Genomic DNA, 27,817 nt, shown 5'->3' with positions numbered 1-27,817 from the left:
AATTTGAGCAAAACACTGTTCAAAACCCAAAAAATACGCTAGTATATTATACTGGAGTTCCAGCATAAGTATGCTTGAACTCCAGCATATTATACTGGAGTTCTAGGATAAGTATGTTGGAACTCCAACACAATATGATGGAGTTTCAGCATAAGTACACTAGAACTCCAGCATAATATACTGGAATTCCAACAAGTATACTTGTCCAGTATAATATACTAGAGTTTGGAGCACCAGTGCTCCAGTATCCAGTATATTATACTGGAGTCAACAAAGTATACCGGTCCAGCATAATATGCTGGAGTTCATACACAGGTTCACCGAACTCCAGTATATTATGCTGGACCGATCTCTGTTGCAGCAAAATAGTGGCTATTTTTCATTAACTTCGTAAATACTGACTATTTTTGAATGACCAGTCCGAAAACTGATTATACCATGCTATTTGGCCTAGAAAGTGGTCTCTCTAAAAATCAAATAGGGCTACCCAAATAATTTTCAGCCCAAATATTTGGGCCTGTCCGGAAGATAAGGACTAGTAATTTTACGGCCCAAATAGTTTTTTCGCTCTTGGTTCAAAAATCATTTCAGGAAAATCATGGCCGACGAATCCTATGAGAACAGGGAACATAAATTTCTAAACAAGACATGAAATTATTGTTTCCTTTGACGGGTTAAAATTGTGTACGCTAATAAGTAGTTTCAACTTATTAGATACATATGGTTTTCTAAAAAAAATGTTGCTTAGGGAAAGTTTTGAAGCAATGTCAAATTGTCCTTTACAGTATAAAGTCGCCTTTATTATGGAATGATTTATCTTTCAATATGATTTTTCTATCTCAAATTTTAATTTAATGGGATCTCAATACAAATATCATAAAATGAGACACTTGATCAAGTTTTACGATGCTAGAAAGACATTAGTACCTTAATTTCTTTAATTAGTGCTTCCATTTTATGAATTTTAACAATGATGATTATACGTTCTTTTAAAACGGTAGCTTTATTTTTAAAAGACTTCATGTCGAGTTTCTTCTTTGAAGCCATATTAACATGATTCCAGTTAATCAGAAAACAATCCTTTTCACTAGGAGATAGGTACCAAATTTTTTAGTAAGTATTTTGTGAAAGTAAAACCAAAGACTTTAAGCATTTATTTATCATTTAAGATAAGGAGTAATAAATGTGCAATTATTACTCACCAAATCTGACAAAGTCTTGTCTTCTTTAATGCGTTCCCTAGACAAAAAAGGGAAATTATTATTTCTATATATGTTGACACCGGCCATGCATATTAATTAACTATCAATTATTACGCATACGAAAACTTTTAAAATTTCTTATTTAATCTGTTTATAAGTTGCATTGTGACTTGTGTCGAATTTCTACACTGTGACTAACAAGCTATTTCAAAATCAATTACAGATAATCGTTTATAGTATGTTGTTAATGACTTAGGAAATAAGGCAAATAACATGTTATAAAATACTAAATTAGATTAATATTATAAAAATATTTTATATTGTCGGCTTATGTAATTAAAATCTATTCAATTTTGTTTTTCCAAACTAAATTATTTATAGTAAGAAGGAGCATGGCTCATAATTCTAGAAATTAAGTTAATGGCGAGGTTGAAACAGGGGATTTGCATCTATACCCGGTTTTTGTGTCACATTTTAACTTATGCCCGCTTTGTAAAAAAAATTGCGAGCGAACCCGCTTTTTCGCATAATTTCAGCACACGGGGCTGAAGTAGCAAAGACAATCACGCAAAACTTCAGTATTCTAGTAGCCGGGCCTCAAGTTCAGCTCTAGAGCTGAAGTTTTTGTGTTGTAACTGGAAACTTCAGCTCTAGAGTTGAAGTTTTTGTGTTGTAACTGGGAAATTTCAGCTCTAAAGCTGAAATTTTTGTGTTGTAACTGGCTTTTTATTTGTAAGCTTCAGCTCTAGAGTTGAAGTACATTGTTCTTGTGGCAGCAACGGCATTTTGAGTTTTAGAGCTGTTACAGATAATGTGGCATTTATGGCGATTTACTTCGCGTGCAGGTGTGAGGGGAAAACTAACGTCTCATTCCCATTGATGACAAAGAAGAAAAAGACACCAAAATGAAGTTATATTAAAAGATGACAAATTAAACATGCTTCATTTCTCTCTTTTTTTAAAATCTCTTATATTGCCTTATTCTTTCTAACAGATTGTAAGTGAGTTTGTAGGAGAATTTTGAGTTTCTCATATGTTGAAGTCAATGTTTATTTAATAATTGAGATAGTGACCTTTTTCTCTCTAGTCCGGTGATAGTGATGGAGAAGGAGAAAGGGGGCAGGTGATGGTGATGGAGAAAGAGGAGGAGAAAGAGGGCTGAAGTTATTTAAAAAGTGAGTACAAGTTAAAAGTTTAAAAAAAATGGATATAGGTTAAATATTTGGTCGCCCCGTACAATTTTTAAGGTTGAAATGCACAAATTATCCCCGTAGAACCGCTATTTAAAACATAATCAAATTTTATGAAGTACTTAAAATTTAGCGCTCTCAAAATTAAACTTTAGACCTAAGTTCCAAACCTTGGATTTGAAATGTTTGAAGATTGATCTGAAGGAGGAATGATCTGAAATTTATCAAATCTGAATAAACTTTTTATAATTTTTAAAAACTGAATATATTTTTGATGATACCCTTAAAATTGGCTACCTGGTGCCATTTCTAGATGGCTCATTGTTGATAAGTTGGTCTGAAAGAAATTTTTTGAGAAGATAAACTAATAAAATAGATCTTATCTCTAGAAGATAAGAGAGCCATGGCATACATTAAAGAAAGGCGCTTGAAAATTTGGCCTTTTTCTGTTTTTTTTTTTCTAACTCAAGTTGTGGGCGGAAATAATTTGGACCATTTCAACAAGGGGCTAATTCAATGATATGATAGAAGTATGTCATTTTCTTCAGTTTTCACATGTAGATTTTGATTTATTAATTAATTTTTAAGTGCAAGGGAAGCCTTGACGTAACTGGTAAAGTTGTTGTCATGTAACCAGGAGATTATGGGTTCGAGCTATGGAAACAGTCTCTTGCAGAAATACAGAGTAAGCTTGCATACAATAGACCCCTGTGATCCGGCCCTTCCTCGAATCTCGCACATAATGAGAGCTTAGTACACTGCGCTGTCCTTTTAATTAGTTTATGAGTGGCAGAGTTTGTCCAAAGAAGGAAGACTTTGGCAAGTCAATTGTGGTTCATTTTCATTCTAAGTGTAATGTAAAGTCATGTCCAACAAAGCTTGAGCTTTTTCTACGGGACATAAACAGACATTGGGCCAATTTCATCGGGACTTGGTGTTTTATATTGATGGCGAGGGAAGCTCCGTGTATGAAATATCCCCGTTCATATAGGATTCGGAAAAAGATTGCACCCAAAAGTGTAATATAAGCAGCATCAATGGCTGATTCTGTGCACTGAGGCTTCGATTTTGGAGTTAAGAATGGAGGAGGAACTTCACTGCTGGATTTTGCTAAGGCATTTGATTTGGTAATTGCTAACTCGAGTTTCCCGAACAAGGAGGAGCACTTGGTTACTATTCAGAGTTCGGCAGCCAGGACCCAGATTGATTATCTACTACTCAGAAAGTCGGATAGTGGTATGTGCATGGATTACAAGGTCATCCCAAGTGAGAACCTCACGACCCAGCATAGGCTCATGGTCAAGGATTTGGAGATTAGGAGAAAGCGAAGAAAGAGGGTTGTGTATGGTCTTCCTAGGATCAATTGGGGAGCATTGACTGAGGTCAGTGCCCAGGAGTTGGGGGTTAAGCTGCTAACTATGGGGGCATTGAGGAGCAGTGGGGACGCGAGTGGGATGTGGACCGCGACTGCGAATTGCATTAGGGAGGCTACTAGGGAAATATTGGGGTATCGAAGGGCCCTTCTGGTGGCTGCAAAGGGGACTAGTGGTGGAGCACTAAGTTCCAAGGTAATGTGAACACCTAATTTTTGACAACATTTAATTTTTTATCACTTCTTTTATGTAAATATTTTAGGGGGTTTTAACCTACTATTATTTTAGCTTTATTACACTTTTTATTATAGGATAAAAAACAAAAAAATTAAAAGGTGAATTATCACTATTAATTTTTTTTTATATAAAAACAAAACCGAAAATATTATTATTTTTTTAAAAAAAAATCGGGAATGATTTAAAAAAATAAGAAAAAGGGACGTATTGAATAAAAAAAATATAAATGTAAAAATAGGTGGAATTCTCTTTTTTTTTAAAAAAAAAAAGTAAAAGAATGTAGAAAATTTTAAAAAAAAACACAAAATTTTAAAAAAGTAAAAAGTAAAAGAAGATTGGAATTAAAAAATAAATATAAAGGTATCTGAAAATTTAAAAATTTAAAGTAAATGAAAGTAACATTTTTAAAAGAAAAAGGAAAAGAAAGTGGTTTGTTTTTTTAAAGAAAAGTTAAATAAAGTGAGATTCTCTTTTAAAAAAATAAAAAGTGGGATTTTAAATAAGATAAAAGTAATTAAATTTGGAATTTTAAAAATAAAAGTAAATAAATGTGAGATTTCTTTTTCTAAAAAAAATAAAAGCAATTTGTAAGTGAAATTTCTTTTAATTAAAAAATAAAAAGAATAATAAAAGAACAAATCTGAAAAATTTCGAAAATTTTGCTATAAATAGAAGAGAAAATTTAGGAAGAAGGGGGTTCAAAAAAAGAGAAAAAAATAGATAGAGAGAGAGAGAGAAAAAAAGGGGGCGGAGAGAGCGGTATACCCTCGATATACACTCTGGATACACTGAATATACAGGGACAGAATTCATTTTGGAGAGAGTAAAAAAGATAGAACCAAATTTTCTAAAATATTGAGAGCGGAAGAACACCAGAGAGAGTTCAAATCTAGAAAGAGAAAACAAAGAGAGATTTCCGAACTATTTTTCTTTTCCATTTTTATTAGTTTCTCCATGTTGCTGGGATTTCTGGATTGAGGTGTTGAAGCTACTGTGTTGGGCTTTCTGCTGCTGTATTTTGCTGTGTTACTATTGTTACTGACTGCTTCTTCATCTTCTTGTATTTCCATTATCCAGGTACATGTTCTAAAGCTCTCAAATTTAATGGAAAGGCAATAAAGAATTGTTGGAATGGATTTCTCAATGTCTCCTGTTTCTTTGTGTTTAATTTAATGTATAAGCAGTAGTTCACTTGATATCGCATAACATGTATTAGAATGACTTTGGAATGCATAAATTGGACTGTTGAATCTATTTCTACAAACATGTGAATATCAATTGTAATTAATCTTAGTTTGTGATTACTAGTTATGAAATATAGTGTAGTTAATTCTTTTTTCAGTAGTCGTGTAATAGTTTCAAATAGGTTATGCCACGAAACAGGTTCAAATAGTTCATGGAAATCAACATGTTGGTTTAATAGGGTTAGTTCTGAAATTGCGAGTTCGCTTGAGTAAGTAACATCATTTTAAATAGCAATGTGAATAATGTTAGTAACTAATATTCTCAAATGTTAGTGATTGATGTTAGCCTAATGTCAGTTTTTTAAGCATTGACGCATTTCTTCGACAAGTCATAAAAAGAGTAAAAAAAAAATGGCTTTGTATTACACATAGTTAATTCCAATAGTTCAATTCATCTAATAATGTTAGTTTAAATTAATCAAAGAATAGTTAGTTTGTTTTGATATTACTGGGTGTCAATCTCGTGTTCTATTCATAATCTCAACTTTAGTGTTATTAACTAATAGAATAAGGAACAATACAATCTCCCTTGAGTAAGCTCTGTTGCAATTTTTCGTTTGCATTTGTCTTAATCTAATAAACAATAAGAGGCACGAGCTTATAACCATATAACTAATTAGGACCTCTTCTCTTTTATTTTAGAGACAAACTTAATAGAAAATGTAGTCACTTTAGGATTGTCCTTTCAAAATAAACGAGATGAGCCTTGCCTGGTAAAACTCACCGATTGCGGGGCCCTCGCGATTGTATATATATTAAATACTTAGAACTCGGGATCGGCCGCTTAGCGAATTTTACGGCCTTTTCCCAAAAGTAATAACGCGTTAGTCACTGTTAGGCGCGTACTTTTAATAATTTACTTTCTTAAACTCGGATGCACATTTATGTGACCCAAATCCAAATCTCAACGAAGTCGAAATGTGTTGTCAATCACGGGTACATTGATTGTGACGTGGTTCGAGATGCATTTCCATGACGTTGCAAATTCCTTTTTTTTTTAAAATAATGAATGAGACGAGCCTCGACAAAGAAGAATACACAAATTGTGGGGCCCTCAACGGACAGTTATTTCAAATGCTTAGATTTAGAGACAGGTCGCATAGCGAACTTTACGGCTTTTCTCAAAATAACAACGTGTTAGTATCTTTAGGCGCGTATTTAATAATGTTATCTTCCTAAACTCGGGTGCACATTTATGTGACCCAAATCCAAATCTCAACGAAGTTGGAATGTATTGAAAATTGCGGGTACATTTATGTGGCGCAATTCGAGATGCATTCTCACGACGTTGTAATTCTTTGAATAAATAATAACAAAAGCGGTAAACAGTTAAAATTTGCACGTAGGTTCATAATTGTATAAAATCAGATAATTAAGCCGAATATGACAGTTGAGCGACCGTGCCAGAACCACGGAACTCGGGAATGCCTAACACCTTCTCCCGGGTTAACAGAATTCCTTATCCGGATTTCTGGTGCGCAGACTGTTAAATAGAGTCATTCTTTTCCTTGATTCGGGATTCAACCGGTGACTTGGGACACCATAAATCTCCCAAGTGGCGACTCTGAACCTTTAAATAAAATCCCGTTTCGATTGTCCTTTAATTGGAAAACTCCCTTATATACTCCCTTCTCGGGGGTGTAGGTGAAAAAGGAGGTGTGACAGCTCTGGCGACTCTGCTGGGGAGGTAACCCAGAATCTCTGGTTCAGGGTTAAGAATTCGAGCTTAGATGAATTGTTATTATTTGGCTTTATTTATTATCTGATTTTATTACGTGTTTTAGCCTAAATGTGCAAAATGTTGCTCTTACCGCTTTGATATTATCTGAATTGTATATATAAACTGCTACGAAATCCCTCTCTTCTCTCTCTTGAGGAGTGCACGCTGGTCGTGACTTCTTTCTGTTTGTGTCATATCCCAAAATAGAACGAGGATTACGAGGAGTTGCAAAACCGGATGATCTTTTGGTTACTGGTACGCAGTTCCCATCCTCGGCTCGAGTTGTCCGCTCGGGTAAGTCAGGTCTAGAACAAACACCCAGGATAAACCTAGTATAACAAAACCTCATGCCGGATACCTAGTAGGAACGCTTATTTGCATCATGTGCACTTGACTTAGGGGACTCAACATAGGGGTTGGGTCCGTCTAGGACAAGCGACCTGAAATGAAAAAAGACCATCCTGCTGCATCCTGTTTGTTTTACACATTTATTTGCTGCAGACTTGCATGCTGACCGGCTTCTGAAAATACAGGAATATTGAAAAAAAAAGAAAAAAAAAATAGCAGTGTAGAGAGATAATTCCGAGTTACCGGCGAACTTTGCCAAAATTTCGTGAAAAAAAAATGTTTTTTTAGTGTAATTTATTTAAACAAGTCTTGTTGTCAGAATTAGTTTATTGTCCTTGCCCGAACTACGTCGGTTTGATTCTCACAGGATGTGAGATACGTAGGCAGCCCTCATCGGGTCCAACCTCCCCTTTCGCCAAAAATAGCCAAAAAATGTCAAATTTTAATTATCAACATAAAAAAGTCGGGTGATCCCGTTTTTTGCAAGAATAGCTGAATGTTCCCGAAAGGGACGCCGGAATGCTGACTTTGCATAAACGGCCACTTTTGATCATCCTTTAGAGTTTTGGTCGGTTAACCCTCACAACCTTAAAATCTTCATTCCCGAAGTGCTGAAAGGCCGTGTTCGGAACCGGATCTTTCTTTTATTCTGTGAAAAATTAAAAAAAATAGCCAATTGGTTGAGTCAAATAAATTTTATTTTTGCTTAGTCACCTTAATAAATGTGCAGGATGAGCACGATGCAAAAGGAACCTTTTTTTTCAATAAGGATTTATATCGCCAGATCGTGGAAAATTTTAAGGATCTGCAAAGGGGGCTTGCACCAAAGCCCGCGGCGAGGCTGAACGACGCCCCGCGAGCGCCAAAATTCAAAACTCTGAAACATTCATAGTTTGAGTCTGTATTTTTCTTTTCTTAGAGTCTGTTGTCTATTAGAGTCTGTTGTCTGTTAGAGTATGTCAGTAGTTATTGAGTTCGTATTTGGTTTGGTTTCGAGTCTGTTATTTTCCTTTCCAAAAAGCGTCTCGTTTGTAATAGAATGTTTATTAATGAAAAATCGAAAATTTCCAAAAATTATCCTTTTTTGCTTTTCGCACTTATGTGGCAGAACTACGCCCGGTCTGATTCATGCGGGGACATGATACGTAGGCAATCCACATAAGATTCGACCACCACTAAAAAGAAAAAAGTGAATAAAAGAAAGGAAAAGAAGGACATAAAAAGAGAGATAAAGAAAGTAAGCCGGAATGACGCATGCAGTCGAAGCAAAGACATGTTAGAAATAGTTAAACTGTTTAGGAACATTTCATCCCCAACGTGAAATTGCAATATGTGTTAAACTCTAACGCTAACAGGTTTATTGTTAATCCAAAGAAAGATTTCGAAACAGTTAGCTCGTTAGAACGTTCTGGCAGATTACCATTACCACACAAGATCTAAAGGGCCCATTTCGAAAAGTATGTCTGGTTCGGACAAAAGTGTTGAGGAGGAAAGGACGAAGATGCAATGATGAAGGAGGAAGTAGACAGGTAGAGACAAGAGATAGCTGGGATGCACCTAGCCTGGGCTAGGGGACAAACATCACCAATACCTCCCCCTACTCCTACCCTCTCACCGGCTCGGACTCCGGAACACCCTCCCACTGGTCCATCAACAAGCTTCCCCATTTTCCAATACTATCAGGGGGAAACTTCCTATAATTCCCAAGCTCCACCACCCAAACAAAACCCTCCTCCACCCGCCACATTGCAAAAATCATCTGATGAACCAGTGTTTCAGGTTCACGACAACCAATACTATCCTCCCGAACTCACCTTCAAAGCACCCGAGCCATACACTTACACCCCTCACCTTCAGCTCCCGGCAGAAACTGAGAGGCCGGCTAAGAATACGGAGCAGGACGAAGTGCTTCGTAAAGTGAAAAGCCTGGAGCAATCCTTCAGGAATATGCATGGATTGGGCAGCCAAGTTAGTGTGGACTATAAAGATCTGTGTCCCTTCCCCGATGTTCAGTTGCCGACAGGTTTTAAGATGCCAAAGTTTGATCTATATGAGGGACATGGTGATCCCATGGCACATCTGCGAGGTTTCTGTAGTAAGATGAGAGGGGCAGGTGGAAAGGATGAGCCGCTGATAGCTTATTTTGGTCAAAGTTTAAGCGGGTCCGCACTGGAATGGTACACGAGGCAGGATCCTAGCAGGTGGTATACCTGGGACGATCTAGCCCAAGCATTTGCAGGTCACTTCCAGTATAACCTTGAGATCGTCCCTGACGTCTCACACTGTTGAAACTTGAGAAAAAGCCTGGATAGAGCTTCAGGGAATTCGGATTCCGTTGGAGAAAACAAGCAGCAAGAGTCGATCCACCAATGAGTGAAGGTGAAATGGTGGACTACTTCTTACAAACTTTGGAGCCAACTTACTTTGGTCACCTGGTGACGTCAGTTGGTAAATCTTTCAACGAAGTAGTAAAAATGGGCAGTATGGTTGAAGAGGGACTCAGATCCAACAAGATAATGAGTTATTCGGCTATCAATGCCACAACTCAGGCTATCCAAAGCGGCACGGGAGGTGCGCTCGGGAAAACGAAGAGAGAGGAGATCACAACAGTCGAAACAGGTACTTGGGCCAGATCTAGAGGACCTTCCCCTCACTACCAACCCACACCCCATCACCCAAATTACCCACACACTCCATACGACCCTCCACGACCTTATTATCCATCGTAAGAGCCATATTTTTTCGTCCATCACGCTCAAGCATATACCCAGCCTCCGGCTCACCCGCAATGGCATGCACCTTCTCCCCAAAATACATACCCACCCCACCTCCACAAAACACATACCCACATTCACAAAACACATATCCACCTCCGATGGCCTATAGAAATCCTCCAGGGTCAGGTTTCCGTGGGAATCAGGCTTTCAAGAATGAGAGGAAGCAGAAATATACTCCGCTGGGAGAATCCTATACTACTCTGTTCCATAAATTGAGGCAGTTAGGCCTGTTGAATCCTATTGAGCCCAAGTTGCCAAATCCCCTTCCTAGAAATCTTGACCTTTCAACGAGCTGCGAATATTGTTCGGGGGCTCCCGGACACGATACTGAGAAATGTTGGAAGTTGAAGAATGTCGTGCAAGAGCTTATTGATACAAATAAGATCGAGGTTCAGGCTCCAGAAGCACCAAACATTAATCAGAATCCGCTACCGGTGCACCATGAGACCTACATGATCGAACTAGTACACAAGGGAGGGGAGCTTAAGAAGCCCTCACAAATGGTAATGATGATCTGTGTCAGTGAAAATAGTTCGAAAGAAAAGCCGACAAGTGGAAAAGCAGTGGTGCACTGTGTAGATGACAAGTCAGTTATGGTGATGGGGAAGGGTCCAGCAAGGCGGATGTACAGTTTGTGGGGCTGAAAACAAAAATCAACAATTGAATGGTGTCACACCTCTTTTTTCCGCCCCCGCGAGGGTACAAAAGGAGTTTTTTCCAATTAAAGGACAGTCGAAACGGGATTTGTTTATTTATTTCAGAGTCGCCACTTGGGAGATTTAGGGTGTCCCAAGTCACCTATTTTAATCCCGAACCGAGGAAAAATGACTCTGTATTACAGTCCGCGAACCAGAAATCCGGATAAGGAATTCTGTTAACCCGGGAGAAGGTGTTAGGCATTCCCGAGTTCCGTGGTTCTAGCACGGTCGCTCAACTGTTATATTTGGCTTGATTATCTGATTTTATACAAATATGGACTCATGTGCAAGTTTTATCTTTTTACCGCTTTCATTATTATATTTTTAAAGAATGTGAACATCGTTAAAAAAACATGTCTTTGGATTGGGACACATAAAATGCATCCACGATCCGGAACGTATTTTTATTCAATGTTTTGGGATTTGGATTTGGGTCGCATAAATGCATACCTGTGTTTAAGAATGTATTATTATTATATCGCGCCTAAAGCAATTAGCGATTTATTACTTTGGGGTAGAGCCGTGAAATTTGCTAAAATGACTCCTCCTTAATTCTAAGCAATTAAATGTACATTTATTGAGGGCCCCGCAATCTATACATTTTATTAAGCGAGGCTCATCTCATTTATTTTCCTAAATGAATAAATCTTAAAGCGACTACATTTTGCTATTTAAAATTAGTCTCTAAAATGAATAAAGAAAATCCTAATTAATTACGTTTTTTTATTATTATTATTTAAGAAAACATGACACGCTAATTGCTTGATTCATACAAATATTGATGAAAAAGGGATTTTATTCTTAATTTCGAAAATTATAAATTAAATAAAAATTCAACAACTAATATTCAAAATAAACAAATATAGCTAGATTAAAACTTAGCATTGTTATTTTTTAAAAAAATATTATTGAGATTAATTATTCACAATCATTTGAAACTAAATTTAACCATAATTACTAAAGTTTATTAGAAAGTTTATTAGACTTAAACGTTCTTCTAATCTTGATTAAGCTCAAGTCATGCCTTAATGCCTAATTTACGATGTTTAATTTAAATTCGTGTCTTAGCTAAATTTAGCTACTTGTTCATGATCAACCTATAATCTTGAAGCCTTCATAACTAGTGAATTAACCTATTTTGCCGAACCGATTTATTACAGACTAACTTATGATATTATTTTCTTATTCCAGTTATTATTTAGTAATTCATGAAATAGCTTAAACACAATCAACAAAAGGAACAAAGAAAAAAAACGAAATTAAAACTTCAAATTTTCATTCTTCATATGTATTCACGCTTCATATTTCGGATTACAATAACCAGCTTTTCAGTTGTGTACCTGATATTGGAAGCAAAAGAAAATGAATATGAGAATCAGCAGCAGCAGTAAAATCAGTACAACACAGCAACAATAGCCCAGCAACAGTAACAACCCAGTAACGGACCGGTGGAGTAGTAATCCAAAAAAACAAAAGCTTCCAACTTTGATGAAACAACAATTAATTCTGATTTCAAACAACAAAAGAAAGCAGAATATTTTTTTAGTTTTTTTTTATTTATTTGAAAGCTTAAATATTTTTTCGGAATTTTCTATCTCTTAAATGTTCAGCCCTTTTCTCTCTCTTATTTTCAGATTTGTTTCTCTCTCTCGTATCTGTGTATTTTTCTCTATCTCTCTCTATATCTATTCTGATTTCAAGACTTTTTATAACCCATCCCATAAATCTTTTAATCAATTAAAATCAACCCATTTTCTCTACCAAACCCATTATCTTTCCACTCATCCCCATTACATTAAATAAACATATCACACCACCCCATTTCATTTTGTCCCCCATGCTTCATTTAAAATAATGCAAGATTCCCCTTTAAATTAAATCTTGTCCCCCTTTATATTAAATAATCATATCACAACCCACCCCATTTCATTTTGTCCCCCATGCTTCAAATAAACAATTACAAAATGTACAATTCCTAAACTACCCCTTCCGACCTTACTGAAATTACCAAACTACCCCTGAACGTATTACAAATTTACCAAACTACCCATCAGCTATAACACATCAATTAATCAAACTTAACCAAAATATAGACAATATGATCAATTTCTAACAATGTTCAAACAACAATATGAACACGGATGAACATCATAACAACAATATCACATGAACATGATTTTAACAACATTTCAACAACAAATCACATGAACACAAATTGAAACCAAGAACAACTAAAATTTGATTGAACAATATTTTTAGCAACAAACAAACCTATTTTCGGATTCAACAACAACAACAAACAAGTATATTTAGATTCTTAAATTCAATAATATTGAACTTAAAATCAACTCTAACAACATTACAACAAACAATTCTTATATTAAACTTTAAACAAGATTATGAGACCAATTCAAGAAATAATCACAAATGATAAACAAGAAATCAAACTATACAAAATTCGGATTCAAGATCATCCAGACAAAGTATGAACATGAATGAATCTATTTAACACAACAAACATGACGGATTAAACAATTAAATCAATATATTCCTTTAACACAACTAAATTCTTTAAACAAATAACAAGATCGACGAAGAAACAATTATGAACTTAAACTTGAACTTAACAATACTAACAATTTCTAACAATACATAAACACATGAAACAAATTGAAGAAATAGTTAATTAAATTTCAATTTGAATCTAACAAACAACAAACTAACAAATATTCACTTAAACAATAATACAAACATGAAATGAATATGAAAACAACTAATTAAACTTCTATTTTGAAATCTGAAAATTAATTTTAACAAAGCACATGAACATGAACAAACTAGAAAAATAATTTCAACGATGAACAACGAACAAAACAAGAATTGAATTCTTTAACGATTTTGGATCCGGAAAATATCAAACAAAAATATGGACAAAAATAAAACTCAAAAACAACTAACCGGAGATGAATCAATGACGAACTTTGATTGTAAACAAATCTGTCCGAGCCTCGACCAAAGCTCGAACGAAGGACGACGAAGACGAAGAAGAAGTAGAAGCAGCGGCGGAGGAAGGAGGAGCAGCGGCAACATCCATTCGGAGCAGCCATGGCTGCTCGTCGCAGCTGGACACGGGCAGCACAGGAGCAGCTGGTCGACCATGGCAGCAGCTCGACGTGCTCTGAAGGAGGAAGAAGCAGCGTCGCGGCAGCTGGGAGGAGGAAGGGAAGCCGCAACGATGGGGTTCCTCCTTCGTTGGTCGAGGGTTTTTCCGGCGTGACTTGGGTTGTCGACTGAGTTTGGGTGGTGTCCGCGTGGGGCTGCTGGAGGTCGACGGACAGTAGCAGCTGGAGCGAGGTGGAGGAGTCGATGGATGCTGGACGAAGAAGAAGAAATAACGAAGGTGTTCGGCGAAGGGGTCATCGCTTGGTTTGAAGGAGACGGAGGCAACGGGGTCGTAGCAGCCATGAATGGCTGCTGCGTGCACTGTGTGTGTGCAGTGAGGGTGAGGAGGATGGAGGGGCAGCCATTGATGTGTGCTTGAGGAGGCTTGAGGAAGAAGAAGAAGAAGATAGGAGGGGGGCGGATGGTTTAGGTCTTTTAGGGATTTTGTCTTCTTTTTTTGTTTTGTTTTGTAAAATGTAAGACAAAGGGGTTTGGGTCTTTTGGGTTATGGACTGGGTCGACCCAGTTCGAAATGGACTGGGTCGTAGGGAAGATTGGGCCATTTTTTGGGCCTGTGGCTTGAAATCGAAGAAGAGGCCCAATTCCGACTTTCTTTATATTTTCGTTTTCTTTTTTCTTCTTTTATTTTTCTAAAACTAAATTATAAAAATACTTAAACTATTATTAAGAACTAAATTAAGTTATAAAAGCGCAAATTAACTCCCAATAATAATTAACGCACAATTAAGTAATAATTAAGCATAAAATTGTATATTTGGACATTAAATGCTAAAAATGCAAACGATGCCTATTTTTGTAATTTTTATTTTTGTAAAACAAATTTAATTACTAACAATTGTAGAATTAAATCCTACATGCGAAAGGCGATATATTTTTGTATTTTTTGATTAATTTAGCAAATAAACATGCACAAAAAAATACAAATAATTATTCAAAATATCACAAAAATGGCACACCAAGAAAAATTATTTTATTTTTGAATTTTTTGGGAGTAATTCTTATATAGGGCAAAAATCACGTGCTTACAGCTGCCCCTCTTTGCCCGAAGACACGAAGGGTTTTCGTGCAAAGATAAAGCGAGCGATTTTTGCCCATCCGAGTAATCCGTGTGAAGTATTTTTTGAAAAATATTTGACCGAACCTTTGCTTCAAAGGTTTCCTACATATCCTGGGCTAAACAGGAATCAGGTCAATGTAGTTCGGGAAGTTTTTGGTAGCTGGGACTACCGTGGGACTGCGATGTTACTGCTGTTGCATGCTGTTATCACTGCTTACCGATCTCCTTGTTACACCGTGCTTAAAAGAAAACAAGAAGCTAGGCTAGACTAAAATTTGTTCTTGTTGCCTTGCTTTCTTGTCGGCTTGTGTTTCCTCCGGTGCTTTTCTTCCGATGCTTTTCTTCCTTTTGACACATGCACTTGAGTTTGTGCTGGGACCTCTTGTTGCAACCTTCTGCTTCCCGGTGCTGGGGATTTTATTGTTTACTGCTGGGGATTCCTGTTGTAACCTTCCGCCTTCTAGTGGGGTTACTGATTCCAAAATTTGTAATACAAGACTAAAAAGTTGCTTCAATGCAAAATTATGAAATGTATGCCCGCATTATACTGGTGGGCGACCTAGAACTGAAATGTATTCCCGCATTTTACTGGTGGGCGACCTAGAACTGAAATGTATTCCCGCATTTTACTGGTGGGCGACCTAGAACAGAAAGTATTCCCGCATTTTACTGGTGGGCGACCTAGAACATAAAGTATTCCCGCATTTTACTGGTGGGCGACCTAGAACTGAAATGTATTCCCGCATTCTACTGGTGGGCGACCTAGAACTGAAATGTATTCCCGCATTTTACTGGTGGGCGACCTAGAACTGAAATGTATTCCCGCATTCTACTGGTGGGCGACCTAGAACTGAAATGTATTCCCGCATTTTACTGGTGGGCGACCTAGAACTGAAATGTATTCCCGCATTTTACTGGTGGGCGACCTAGAACTGAAATGTATTCCCACATTTTACTGGTGGGCGACCTAGAACTGAAATGTATTCCCGCATTTTACTGGTGGGCGACCTAGAACAGAAAGTATTCCCGCATTTTACTGGTGGGCGACCTAGAACATAAAGTATTCCCGCATTTTACTGGTGGGCGACCTAGAACTGAAATGTATTCCCGCATTCTACTGGTGGGCGACCTAGAACTGAAATGTATTCCCGCATTTTACTGGTGGGCGACCTAGAACTGAAATGTATTCCCGCATTCTACTGGTGGGCGACCTAGAACTGAAATGTATTCCCGCATTTTACTGGTGGGCGACCTAGAACTGAAATGTATTCCCGCATTCTACTGGTGGGCGACCTAGAACTGAAATGTATTCCCGCATTTTACTGGTGGGCGACCTAGAACTGAAATGTATTCCCGCATTTTACTGGTGGGCGACCTAGAACATAAATGTATTCCCGCATTTTACTGGTGGGTGACCTAGAACTGAAATGTATTCCCGCATTATACTGGTGGGCGACCCAGAACTTAAAAGTATTCCCGCATTCTATTGGTGGGCGACCTAGAACAGAAAGTAAAAGGACAGAAATGTATGCCTCTGTTATATGGGCGGGCTCCCAACTTCAATGCTAACTTAGGAGGAAATGCGTCTCCTATGGGTAAACTAAACTTAGGAGGAAATGCGTCTCCTATGGGTAAAAGTAAATTTAGGAGGAAATACGTCTCCTATGGGTAAACTAAACTTAGGAGGAAATGCGTCTCCTATGGGTAAAAGTAAATTTAGGAGGAAATGCGTCTCCTATGGGTAAACTAAACTTAGGAGGAAATGCGTCTCCTATGGGTAAAACTAAACTTAGGAGGAAATGCGTCTCCTATGGGTGAAACTAACTTAGGAAGTGCGTCTCCTATTGGCAGAACTAGACTTAGGAAGTGCGTCTCCTATTGGCAAAGGTGTGGAATGTATTCCCTTGTTATACAGGTGGGCGCCTAAAATATGCAATGGACAGACAAGAAAAGTATTCCTTTCGTTATTCAGGTGGGCGCCTGGCTTCAACAACAACTTTGAAAATAAAATCCTATTCGAGGGCGGATGAACCCAAAATATCCTATTCGAGGGCGGATGAACCCAAAATATCCTATTCGAGGGCGGATGAACCCAAAATATCCTGTTCGAGGGCGGATGAACCCAAAATATCCTGTTCGAGGGCGGATGAACCCAAAATATCCTGTTCGAGGGCGGATGAACCCAAAATATCCTGTTCGAGGGCGGATGAACCCAAAATATCCTATTCGAGGGCAGATGAACCCAAAATATCCTATTCGAGGGCGGATGAACCCAAAATATCCTATTCGAGGGCGGATGAACCCAAAATATCCTATTCGAGGGCGGATGAACCCAAAATATCCTATTCGAGGGCGGATGAACCCAAAATATCCTATTCGAGGGCGGATGAACCCAAAATATCCTTAAGACTTGAAAATGTCTTACCTCGAATACTTGCTGGGGATAACACTGTTGGGGAATTATTTACTTACCTGTTGGGGGGGGGGGTAAAATGTTATCAGCTGGGGATAACGCTGTCGAGGCTAACACTGTTGGGGGATTCTGATTCTTTCAGAACTAGTGCTTCACTGAGCTCAAGTTTCATCCCTTTGCTGGGGAACAACTTCCTCCATAGAACTTATTATGTTGGGGGCAACACTGGTTCTAAGACCACTTCCCTTGAGACTGGCGTTATCTTTATTCTTTCCCACATGGGTACCTGACTTCCAGAAAATTTTCTAAGCGGAAGGAAAATTTTCTGCCCCAGTTTGATAATATCCCTTGCGGCATGCATTTCTGGCATCAATGCCATTTCCTTTACCTGTTTCAAATCAAACAAAATTTGTTAGTTTAAAACATGGTGGTTGGTTGTGATACCCCTACTGGGATGGCTTTTCCCTTTCTCCTTCCTTGCTCTGCGTTCCACAGCTTGTTGGGGATGATATTATGTGCTGGGGATAATCCCTTCCTGCTGGGGATATCCGTCTTCTTTTGTGACATAACTCGGAAGCTGGCATTTCCCCGACCTTTTAGTCCTAGTATGAATTTCCCAAATCATGCTCATTGCTCTCCTTGATTTGCCCACTGGCTTTGGCCTTGAGGTTTATAACTTTGGTTTTGGCAAGGATATCCCTTTTGACACTCGTCAATCCTTTTGTCAATTCCCTTTTGCTGGGGATATTTTCTTGACACTGGCCTCGCGCTTGTTCCTCGCTGACTACACCATTTGGATGCACTAGTCAGATCTCATTTTGTATAATTGGGAAGCTGATGACATATTTTGAAGTCATTTCATACTTGTTCTGACCGGACAGACTCTATTGGGGGAAATTTTTTATGAAAGGAGAAAGATAAAAGATACAAAACAAAAGACAAAGGAAATGATGACTCTTTTACAAAAGAAACTATAAATAAAAACCTATCAAACGCAGATACCGACTCTAATGGCCATGACATGCGTATGCGGCCTATCCTCTACCGTCAATCATCTTTCAAGATCTTCAATTGGCGATTCCCCATTGGATTCTTAATCTTATTCGACTTGTAGTGCCCAAAGGGTTTTCACTATCAAGTCTCTCTCATTTTTTGTTCTTCTCTCAGCTTTCATCGCCTTATGGTGCCTGTGAAGGTTTTCACCGATATGACTCTCTCATTTGTATCACTTTCCAGCTGGGGATTTGGAGTGTTGCCGGTATGACTCTCTCTGCTGGAGATTAGAGTCCTTTCTGCTGTGGAACAGAATGTTATGTTCGCCAGTAAGACTCTCATTTGTCTGACTTGGCATCTTTTGAAGACTGGTCAGAAGGTCTTTCTTTGGACCGTAATGTGGGTTTTGGATAGGGCTAGAAAAAAAAAAGGGTATTAAAGGCTCAAAAATGCATTAATTCTGGGTTATTAGTTACAACTTTCGGAACTAGATTTATTCACCACAAACGCAACTTTTGCCCCAGTTTCTTGCTTGGGGATATTTTACTTGATTGATTTATATTTTTTCAAAACTATGACCAAGCCGTGAAGCGCCTACGTATCCTCTTTGAGGAATCAGGTCAAACGTAGTTCCCAATTCCTCTGTTTTCATTTGACTTTTTTTTTTGTTATCACTTTTCTTTTCTTTTCTTTTTCGTTTTGTTGTTTTTTGTTTTTTTTTTCATGTTTTCATGCCATGCTCGCGTTTTCTAGTCGTTTTTACTGATTCCGAACGAGGGGTATGAAAGAAAAATAAGTAAGGCTCAAAAGGGGTAACGAAGGATAAAGTATTTAGGTAGCAGAACAAAATGCCTTCGTCATTCCAGTCTTCAAAACATGCCAAATGCAAACAACACAACAAACAATAGATTTATAGTCTCTTCCGACGGTGCTGGGCTTGACAATTATGTTAAACATATGTTTGTTCATTTGTCACTTCTAAAGCACCGTTGGGCGACACTCTCATTCTCTTTTATTATGAACGACCCTCATGCCAATTTAGGCGAATCTTTATTTAACGGTTTTCTTTGTGTTTGCCCCAGTTCCACATGACTCGGGCTCCAAATAATCTCAAACCGTTCTTATTTCCTTTAAATGCTTTGATCACCTTCTCAGGGTTTTATGATTAACTTTTAAGACTAGGCCCAAACTGGGTGCGCATGTCATGTCCCTAGAATCGGCATTGAACAAAAATGATAAAAGGACTAAACAAAAAGATGACTGGAAATAATAAAAGACCGGATTTTGTATTAGACTACCGGTGAAATGGTTTAAATAACAAAACAAACAAAACAATCCAGAACAAAATCCTAAAACAAACTGGACAAGACAACATCCGACTTATAACCCTAATAATCCGAACAACAGAAATGACAACAAAATGAACCACCACAAGCTTCTCTCTTGCTGACCAAGGAACGAAACGTCCTCCCACTTTATCAAAATTGGCATTTTAGCTACTGAGCTTTGCATCAATACTGCCGAGACCATTACTAGCTTCAATCTCATCAACCTCCGTCTGCAAGTTCTCGAGGGGGTTCGAGTGCTCCATGTCACTGTTATTAATCACAACCCGCCCTTCTCGGATCATTTTCTCTACTTCCCTTCTCCAACTATGACAACTCTCAATGTTGTGCCCTATGACATTGGAGTGGTAGGCGCATCGCGCTGCCGGATCAAAGCTCCTTGCAAGTGGATTTGGAGTACATGCGGGGAGTGGTTCAATCGAGCCAGCATGCCTTAGCCTTTCAAACAAACTGGCATAAGATACCCCGATAGGGGTGGGAGCCTTTTCTCGTTTCAGCAACCTCTTCATTCTTGCATGTTACAGGGCCGGAAACCTGATCCAGATGGCTTTTGGTAGGCTTGTATGGGTGGGTAAGCATTTCGTGGAGTCGGGTACCTGGGAAGTGAGGTATGGCTTTTGAGGTCACGGGGAAAGAAGTGGTGTTGGGGAGCGGAGAAACATTGAAGAGTGATGGAGCTACTCGGATAGCTGGGAAAGCTGCCATAAATGGGTTGGGATGGAGAGTATGGAGAATCTTCCATTATGGTGTTGGGTGCTTGGGAAATGACCGAGTTCAAGAGGCTTGGCGGTGGAGGGGGTGGTGCTTTTCCCGTTATCCATGCCTGATACATGTCTGCCACATACTGTCTCAGCATTTTCACTTCTTCTACCAACCTATTGTTCTGTTCGACCAATTGTTGTCGGTCATCAGTACCGATCCACTCGGTTCTGCGGTTCTGAGCCATTGTCCTTTGATTTTGCTTTGCAGGGAGGAGTTACCACAACCAACCACTTTCTATATATGGACACAACAAAGGGAAGCCATCACGTTAGTGTTAGGGCATTGGACAGACAATCATGTATCAGAGATACAATGTACCTAAGCAGTTAGACAATTGTGCCCCCTGAAAATCTTCCACACTCTCTTTTATTTATTTATTATTATATTTTTTTATATTTTTTTTATTTTGGTGGTGGTCGAATCTTATGGAGATTGCCTACGTATCATGACCCCGCATGAATCAGACCGAGCGTAGTTCGGACCCAATAAAAGATAAACAATGCTAAACATTTTTTTTTCAATTTTCATGTTAAAACAAACTGAGTTTCAAAGGTTTGAAGATGACCTACAAGTGGAAAATCAAACAACCCACATATTCTAATTAAAATATTTACAAATGGCCAATTTCTTTCCCCGTTTGACAAATGCAACCAAACGGTTATTTTTGCAAATGTGGCCCCTTCCAACTTTCACATGAATTTGAGGCCGGGGAGGATTATTTTATGACACTTTACACACTTGTCCATTCTTTTACGAAAATAACCTTTCGACAACTGACAGATACTCTAAGGTTATTTCGGCAAGAACGGTTCAAGACGCGGCCGAAGTTGGCTCGGGTTATTTTGACTAAAAAAAATCCAAACGGTATTCACCTGACCGCTGACTCTTTTTTTTTCTTTTCAAATTATACTAAAAACCTGATGTTGCAAACACGGCCCTTCAGCGCCTCAGGGACGAAGATTTATAGGGCTGTGTGGGTCAACTTAGACCAAAATCCTAAACAGGACCCAAAAAAAGTGGCTGTTTATGCAAAGTCAGCCTTCCGGCGTCCCTCTCGGGAACATTCGGCAATTTTTGACAAAACAGCATCACCCGACTTATTTATGACTCTTTTTATCATTTTTCGAATTAGAAAAGTCAATATTGCAAACACGGCCTTTCAACGCCTCGGGGACGAAGATTTTTAAGGCTGTGTGGGTCAACTGGTCAAAATCTTAAAAATGACCCAAAGGTGGCTGTTTATGCAAAGTCAGCCTCCCGGCGTCCCTTTCGGGAACATTCGACTATGTCTACATAAAACAGCGTCACCCGACTTCTCTATGACAAAATTAAAATTTTGACATGTTTTTTTTTTTTGGCTATTTTAGCAAACGGGAAGGTTGGACACCACTAGACTTATTTATGACAAAATAAAAAATTTTGACACGTTTTTTATTTATTTTTTTGGTTTTTGACTAATTTAGCAAAAAAGGGGGTTGGACCCGATGAGGGTTGCCTACGTATCTCACATCCGGTGAGAATCAAACCCGCGTAGTTCGGGCCTCGTGAATAAGTAAATGAACTAATATTTTTTTTATTGGAACTGTGAAAGAACTGCTCAAAGGAAGTATATATTTTTTTTTTGATTGATTTCTTTTTGAAAGAAAAACTTGTAAAAATTCCTTTTATTTTGATTTGAACTTTGAGAATTTCAAAAGTAAAAGGAAGTTTTTTTTTTTTTTTCGAATTTCCATTTGTTTTTTTTTATTCTAAAGAAAAAAAATATTTTTGGAATTTTACTTTTGATAAAAGAAATGCTTCTAAAAAATATTTTTTGAATTTTGAATTTTCTTTTCAATTTTGAAAGAAGAATCCAAAATATTTTCGGAATTTTTTTTTTAAAAGAATTGTTTTTTATTTTTTGTTTTATCAACAATGGAAAATAAAGAAATTTATATTATTTTTTGCAAGACATATCTTTTGGAATTTTATTTTGAATTTTCTTGGCAAGACAAATATTCTTTGCAACAAATAAAGATATATATATCTTTTGGAAATAAGAAAAAAACTTTTCGGATTTATATATATATATATATATATATATATATATATATATATATATATATATATATATATATATATATATATATATTTGCGACAAATAATGAAAGACTTTTTTTTTTCATAAGCAAATAAATAATAAAAAAAAACCATTTTAAAAATAAGACTCTTTTTTATTTTCATTTTCATGGCAAGACAAACTATATATATATTTATTTATTTATTTTTTGAAAAACAAAAACAGAACAACGACCTTTTTTTTCTTAGCTTTTAATAAAACAAACTAAAAAGACATTTTTTTTTCATTTTCTTAAAATTTCGGCAGAGTTTTGACAGTATTTGGGCATTTGTTTTCTTTTCAAAAATAAACAATCAATTCCCTAACCGCTATTTCGTTTTTTTTCAATTTCAAAATATTATTCCTGATATTCACAAGTCAGTCAGCACACAAATCCGAATCAAATAAATGCGCAAGTAGTAGCAAGTAAGATGCATCAGGATGGTCATTTTCATTTTTGGTACACCTGTCCTAGACAGACCCAACCCCTGTGTTGGGCCTCCAAAGTCAAATGCACGTGATGCAAACAAACGCTCCTACTAGGGGTCCGGCATGTGGCTTTGTTATACTAGGTTCAGAACCTGGGTGTTTGTTCTAGACCTGGCTTACCCGAGCGGACAGCTCGAGCCGAGGAGGAGGCGGCAATCCGGGAATACAGAAGCTTCACCGGCTTTGCGACTTATCCAAACCTCGTTCTAAATTGGGACTTGACACTATACAGAAAAGAAGTCGTACGAAGTACACCCTTCTTCATGATTCAGAAGACTCAGAGAGAAGATGGGTTTCGGCACAATTTATATACAGTTCACATAATTTCAAAGCGGTAAAAGCATCATTTAGTACATTAGGCTCAAACACATGTAAAAATCAGATAAAGCCAAATATAACAATTTATCTAAGCTCGAATTTCTAACCCTGAACCAGTGGTTCTGGGTCATAGTTATCCCCAGCGGAGTCGCCAGAGCTGTCACACCTCCTTTTTCCGCCCCCGCGAGGGTACAAAGGGAGTTTTTTCCAATTAAAGGACAGTCGAAACGGGATTTGTTTATTTATTTCAGAGTCGCCACTTGGGAGATTTAGGGTGTCCCAAGTCACCTATTTTAATCCCGAACCGAGGAAAAATGACTCTGTATTACAGTCCGCGAACCAGAAATTCGGATAAGGAATTCTGTTAACCCGGGAGAAGGTGTTAGGCATTCCCGAGTTCCGTGGTTCTAGCACGGTCGCTCAACTGTTATATTTGGCTTGATTATCTGATTTTATACAAATATGGACTCATGTGCAAGTTTTATCTTTTTACCGCTTTCATTATTATATTTTTTAAAAAATGTGAACATCGTTAAAAAAATATGTCTTTGGATTGGGACACATAAAATGCATCCACGATCCGGAACGTATTTTTATTCAATGTTTTGGGATTTGGATTTGGGTCGCATAAATGCATACCCGTGTTTAAGAATGTATTATTATTATATCGCGCCTAAAGCAATTAGCGATTTATTACTTTGGGGTAGAGCCGTGAAATTTGCTAAAACGACTCCTCCTTAATTCTAAGCAATTAAATGTACATTTATTGAGGGCCCCGCAATCTATACATTTTATTAAGCGAGGCTCATCTCATTTATTTTCCTAAATGAATAAATCTTAAAGCGACTACATTTTGCTATTTAAAATTAGTCTCTAAAATGAATAAAGAAAATCCTAATTAATTACGTTTTTTTTATTATTATTATTTAAGAAAACATGACACCCTAATTGCTTGATTCATACAAATATTGATGAAAAAGGGATTTTATTCTTAATTTCGAAAATTGTAAATTAAATAAAAATTCAACAACTAATATTCAAAATAAACAAATATAGCTAGATTAAAACTTAGCATTGTTATTTTTTTTTAAAAAATATTATTGAGATTAATTATTCACAATCATTTGAAACTAAATTTAACCATAATTACTAAAGTTTATTAGAAAGTTTATTAGACTTAAACGTTCTTCTAATCTTGATTAAGCTCAAGTCATGCCTTAATGCCTAATTTACGATGTTTAATTTAAATTCGTGTCTTAGCTAAATTTAGCTACTTGTTCATGATCAACCTATAATCTTGAAGCCTTCATAACTAGTGAATTAACCTATTTTGCCGAACCGATTTATTACAGACTAACTTATGATATTATTTTCTTATTCCAATTATTATTTAGTAATTCATGAAATAGCTTAAACACAATCAACAAAAGGAACAAAGAAAAAAAAACGAAATTAAAACTTCACATTTTCATTCTTCATATGTATTCACGCTTCATATTTCGGATTACAATAACCAGCTTTTCAGTTGTGTACCTGATATTGGAAGCAAAAGAAAATGAATATGAGAATCAGCAGCAGCAGTAAAATCAGTACAACACAGCAACAATAGCCCAGCAACAGTAACAACCCAGTAACGGACCGGTGGAGTAGTAATCCAAAAAAACAAAAGCTTCCAGCTTTGATGAAACAACAATTAATTCTGATTTCAAACAACAAAAGAAAGCAGAATATTTTTTTAGTTTTTTTTATTTATTTATTTGAAAGCTTAAATATTTTTTCAGAATTTTCTATCTCTTAAATGTTCAGCCATTTTCTCTCTCTTATTTTCAGATTTGTTTCTCTCTCTCGTATCTGTGTATTTTTCTCTATCTCTCTCTATATCTATTCTGATTTCAAGACTTTTTATAACCCATCCCATAAATCTTTTAATCAATTAAAATCAACCCATTTTCTCTACCAAACCCATTATCTTTCCACTCATCCCCATTACATTAAATAAACATATCACACCACCCCATTTCATTTTGTCCCCCATGCTTCATTTAAAATAATGCAAGATTCCCCTTTAAATTAAATCTTGTCCCCCCTTTATATTAAATAATCATATCACAACCCACCCCATTTCATTTTGTCCCCCATGCTTCAAATAAACAATTACAAAATGTACAATTCCTAAACTACCCCTTCCGACCTTACTGAAATTACCAAACTACCCCTGAACGTATTACAAATTTACCAAACTACCCATCAGCTATAACACATCAATTAATCAAACTTAACCAAAATATAGACAATATGATCAATTTCTAACAATGTTCAAACAACAATATGAACACGGATGAACATCATAACAACAATATCACATGAACATGATTTTAACAACATTTCAACAACAAATCACATGAACACAAATTGAAACCAAGAACAACTAAAATTTGATTGAACAATATTTTTAGCAACAAACAAACCTATTTTCGGATTCAACAACAACAACAAACAAGTATATTTAGATTCTTAAATTCAATAATATTGAACTTAAAATCAACTCTAACAACATTACAACAAACAATTCTTATATTAAACTTTAAACAAGATTATGAGACCAATTCAAGAAATAATCACAAATGATAAACAAGAAATCAAACTATACAAAATTCGGATTCAAGATCATCCAGACAAAGTATGAACATGAATGAATCTATTTAACACAACAAACATGACGGATTAAACGATTAAATCAATATATTCCTTTAACACAACTAAATTCTTTAAACAAATAACAAGATCGACGAAGAAACAATTATGAACTTAAACTTGAACTTAACAATACTAACAATTTCTAACAATACATAAACACATGAAACAAATTGAAGAAATAGTTAATTAAATTTCAATTTGAATCTAACAAACAACAAACTAACAAATATTCACTTAAACAATAATACAAACATGAAATGAATATGAAAACAACTAATTAAACTTCTATTTTGAAATCTGAAAATTAATTTTAACAAAGCACATGAACATGAACAAACTAGAAAAATAATTTCAACGATGAACAACGAACAAAACAAGAATTGAATTCTTTAACGATTTTGGATCCGGAAAATATCAAACAAAAATATGGACAAAAATAAAACTCAAAAACAACTAACCGGAGATGAATCAATGACGAACTTTGATTGTAAACAAATCTGTCCGAGCCTCGACCAAAGCTCGAACGAAGGACGACGAAGACGAAGAAGAAGTAGAAGCAGCGGCGGAGGAAGGAGGAGCAGCGGCAACATCCATTCGGAGCAGCCATGGCTGCTCGTCGCAGCTGGACACGGGCAGCACAGGAGCAGCTGGTCGACCATGGCAGCAGCTCGACGTGCTCTGAAGGAGGAAGAAGCAGCGTCGCGGCAGCTGGGAGGAGGAAGGGAAGCCGCAACGATGGGGTTCCTCCTTCGTTGGTCGAGGGTTTTTCCGGCGTGACTTGGGTTGTCGACTGAGTTTGGGTGGTGTCCGCGTGGGGCTGCTGGAGGTCGACGGACAGTAGCAGCTGGAGCGAGGTGGAGGAGTCGATGGATGCTGGACGAAGAAGAAGAAATAACGAAGGTGTTCGGCGAAGGGGTCATCGCTTGGTTTGAAGGAGACGGAGGCAACGGGGTCGTAGCAGCCATGAATGGCTGCTGCGTGCACTGTGTGTGTGCAGTGAGGGTGAGGAGGATGGAGGGGCAGCCATTGATGTGTGCTTGAGGAGGCTTGAGGAAGAAGAAGAAGAAGATAGGAGGGGGGCGGATGGTTTAGGTCTTTTAGGGATTTTGTCTTCTTTTTGTTTTGTTTTGTTTTTGTAAAATGTAAGACAAAGGGGTTTGGGTCTTTTGGGTTATGGACTGGGTCGACCCAGTTCGAAATGGACTGGGTCGTAGGGAAGATTGGGCCATTTTTTGGGCCTGTGGCTTGAAATCGAAGAAGAGGCCCAATTCCGACTTTCTTTATATTTTCGTTTTCTTTTTTCTTCTTTTATTTTTCTAAAACTAAATTATAAAAATACTTAAACTATTATTAAGAACTAAATTAAGTTATAAAAGCGCAAATTAACTCCCAATAATAATTAACGCACAATTAAGTAATAATTAAGCATAAAATTGTATATTTGGACATTAAATGCTAAAAATGCAAACGATGCCTATTTTTGTAATTTTTATTTTTTGTAAAACAAATTTAATTACTAACAATTGTAGAATTAAATCCTACATGCGAAAGGCGATATATTTTTGTATTTTTTGATTAATTTAGCAAATAAACATGCACAAACAAATACAAATAATTATTCAAAATATCACAAAAATGGCACACCAAGAAAAATTATTTTATTTTTGAATTT

General features: G+C 37.0%; 1 protein-coding gene across 1 annotated transcript; it reads left to right on the top strand.

Annotated features, from left to right (window-relative positions):
- The first annotated feature begins 3,339 nt into the window (after positions 1–3,339).
- Positions 3,340–5,121, top strand: LOC142170502 (uncharacterized). The gene is made up of 3 exons (XM_075232428.1): positions 3,340–3,358; positions 3,452–3,960; positions 5,080–5,121. The coding sequence occupies exons 1-3, from the start codon at positions 3,340–3,342 to the stop codon at positions 5,119–5,121; spliced, it is 570 nt and encodes a 189-aa protein (XP_075088529.1).
- Positions 5,122–27,817: the final 22,696 nt, after the last annotated feature.

This window comes from Nicotiana tabacum, chromosome 16 (assembly GCF_000715075.1).
Source record: "Nicotiana tabacum cultivar K326 chromosome 16, ASM71507v2, whole genome shotgun sequence".
Classification (NCBI taxonomy): domain Eukaryota; kingdom Viridiplantae; phylum Streptophyta; class Magnoliopsida; order Solanales; family Solanaceae; genus Nicotiana; species Nicotiana tabacum.
The sequence above is the reverse complement of the archived record's forward strand: the minus strand, read 5'-3'. Positions and strand labels throughout refer to the sequence as shown.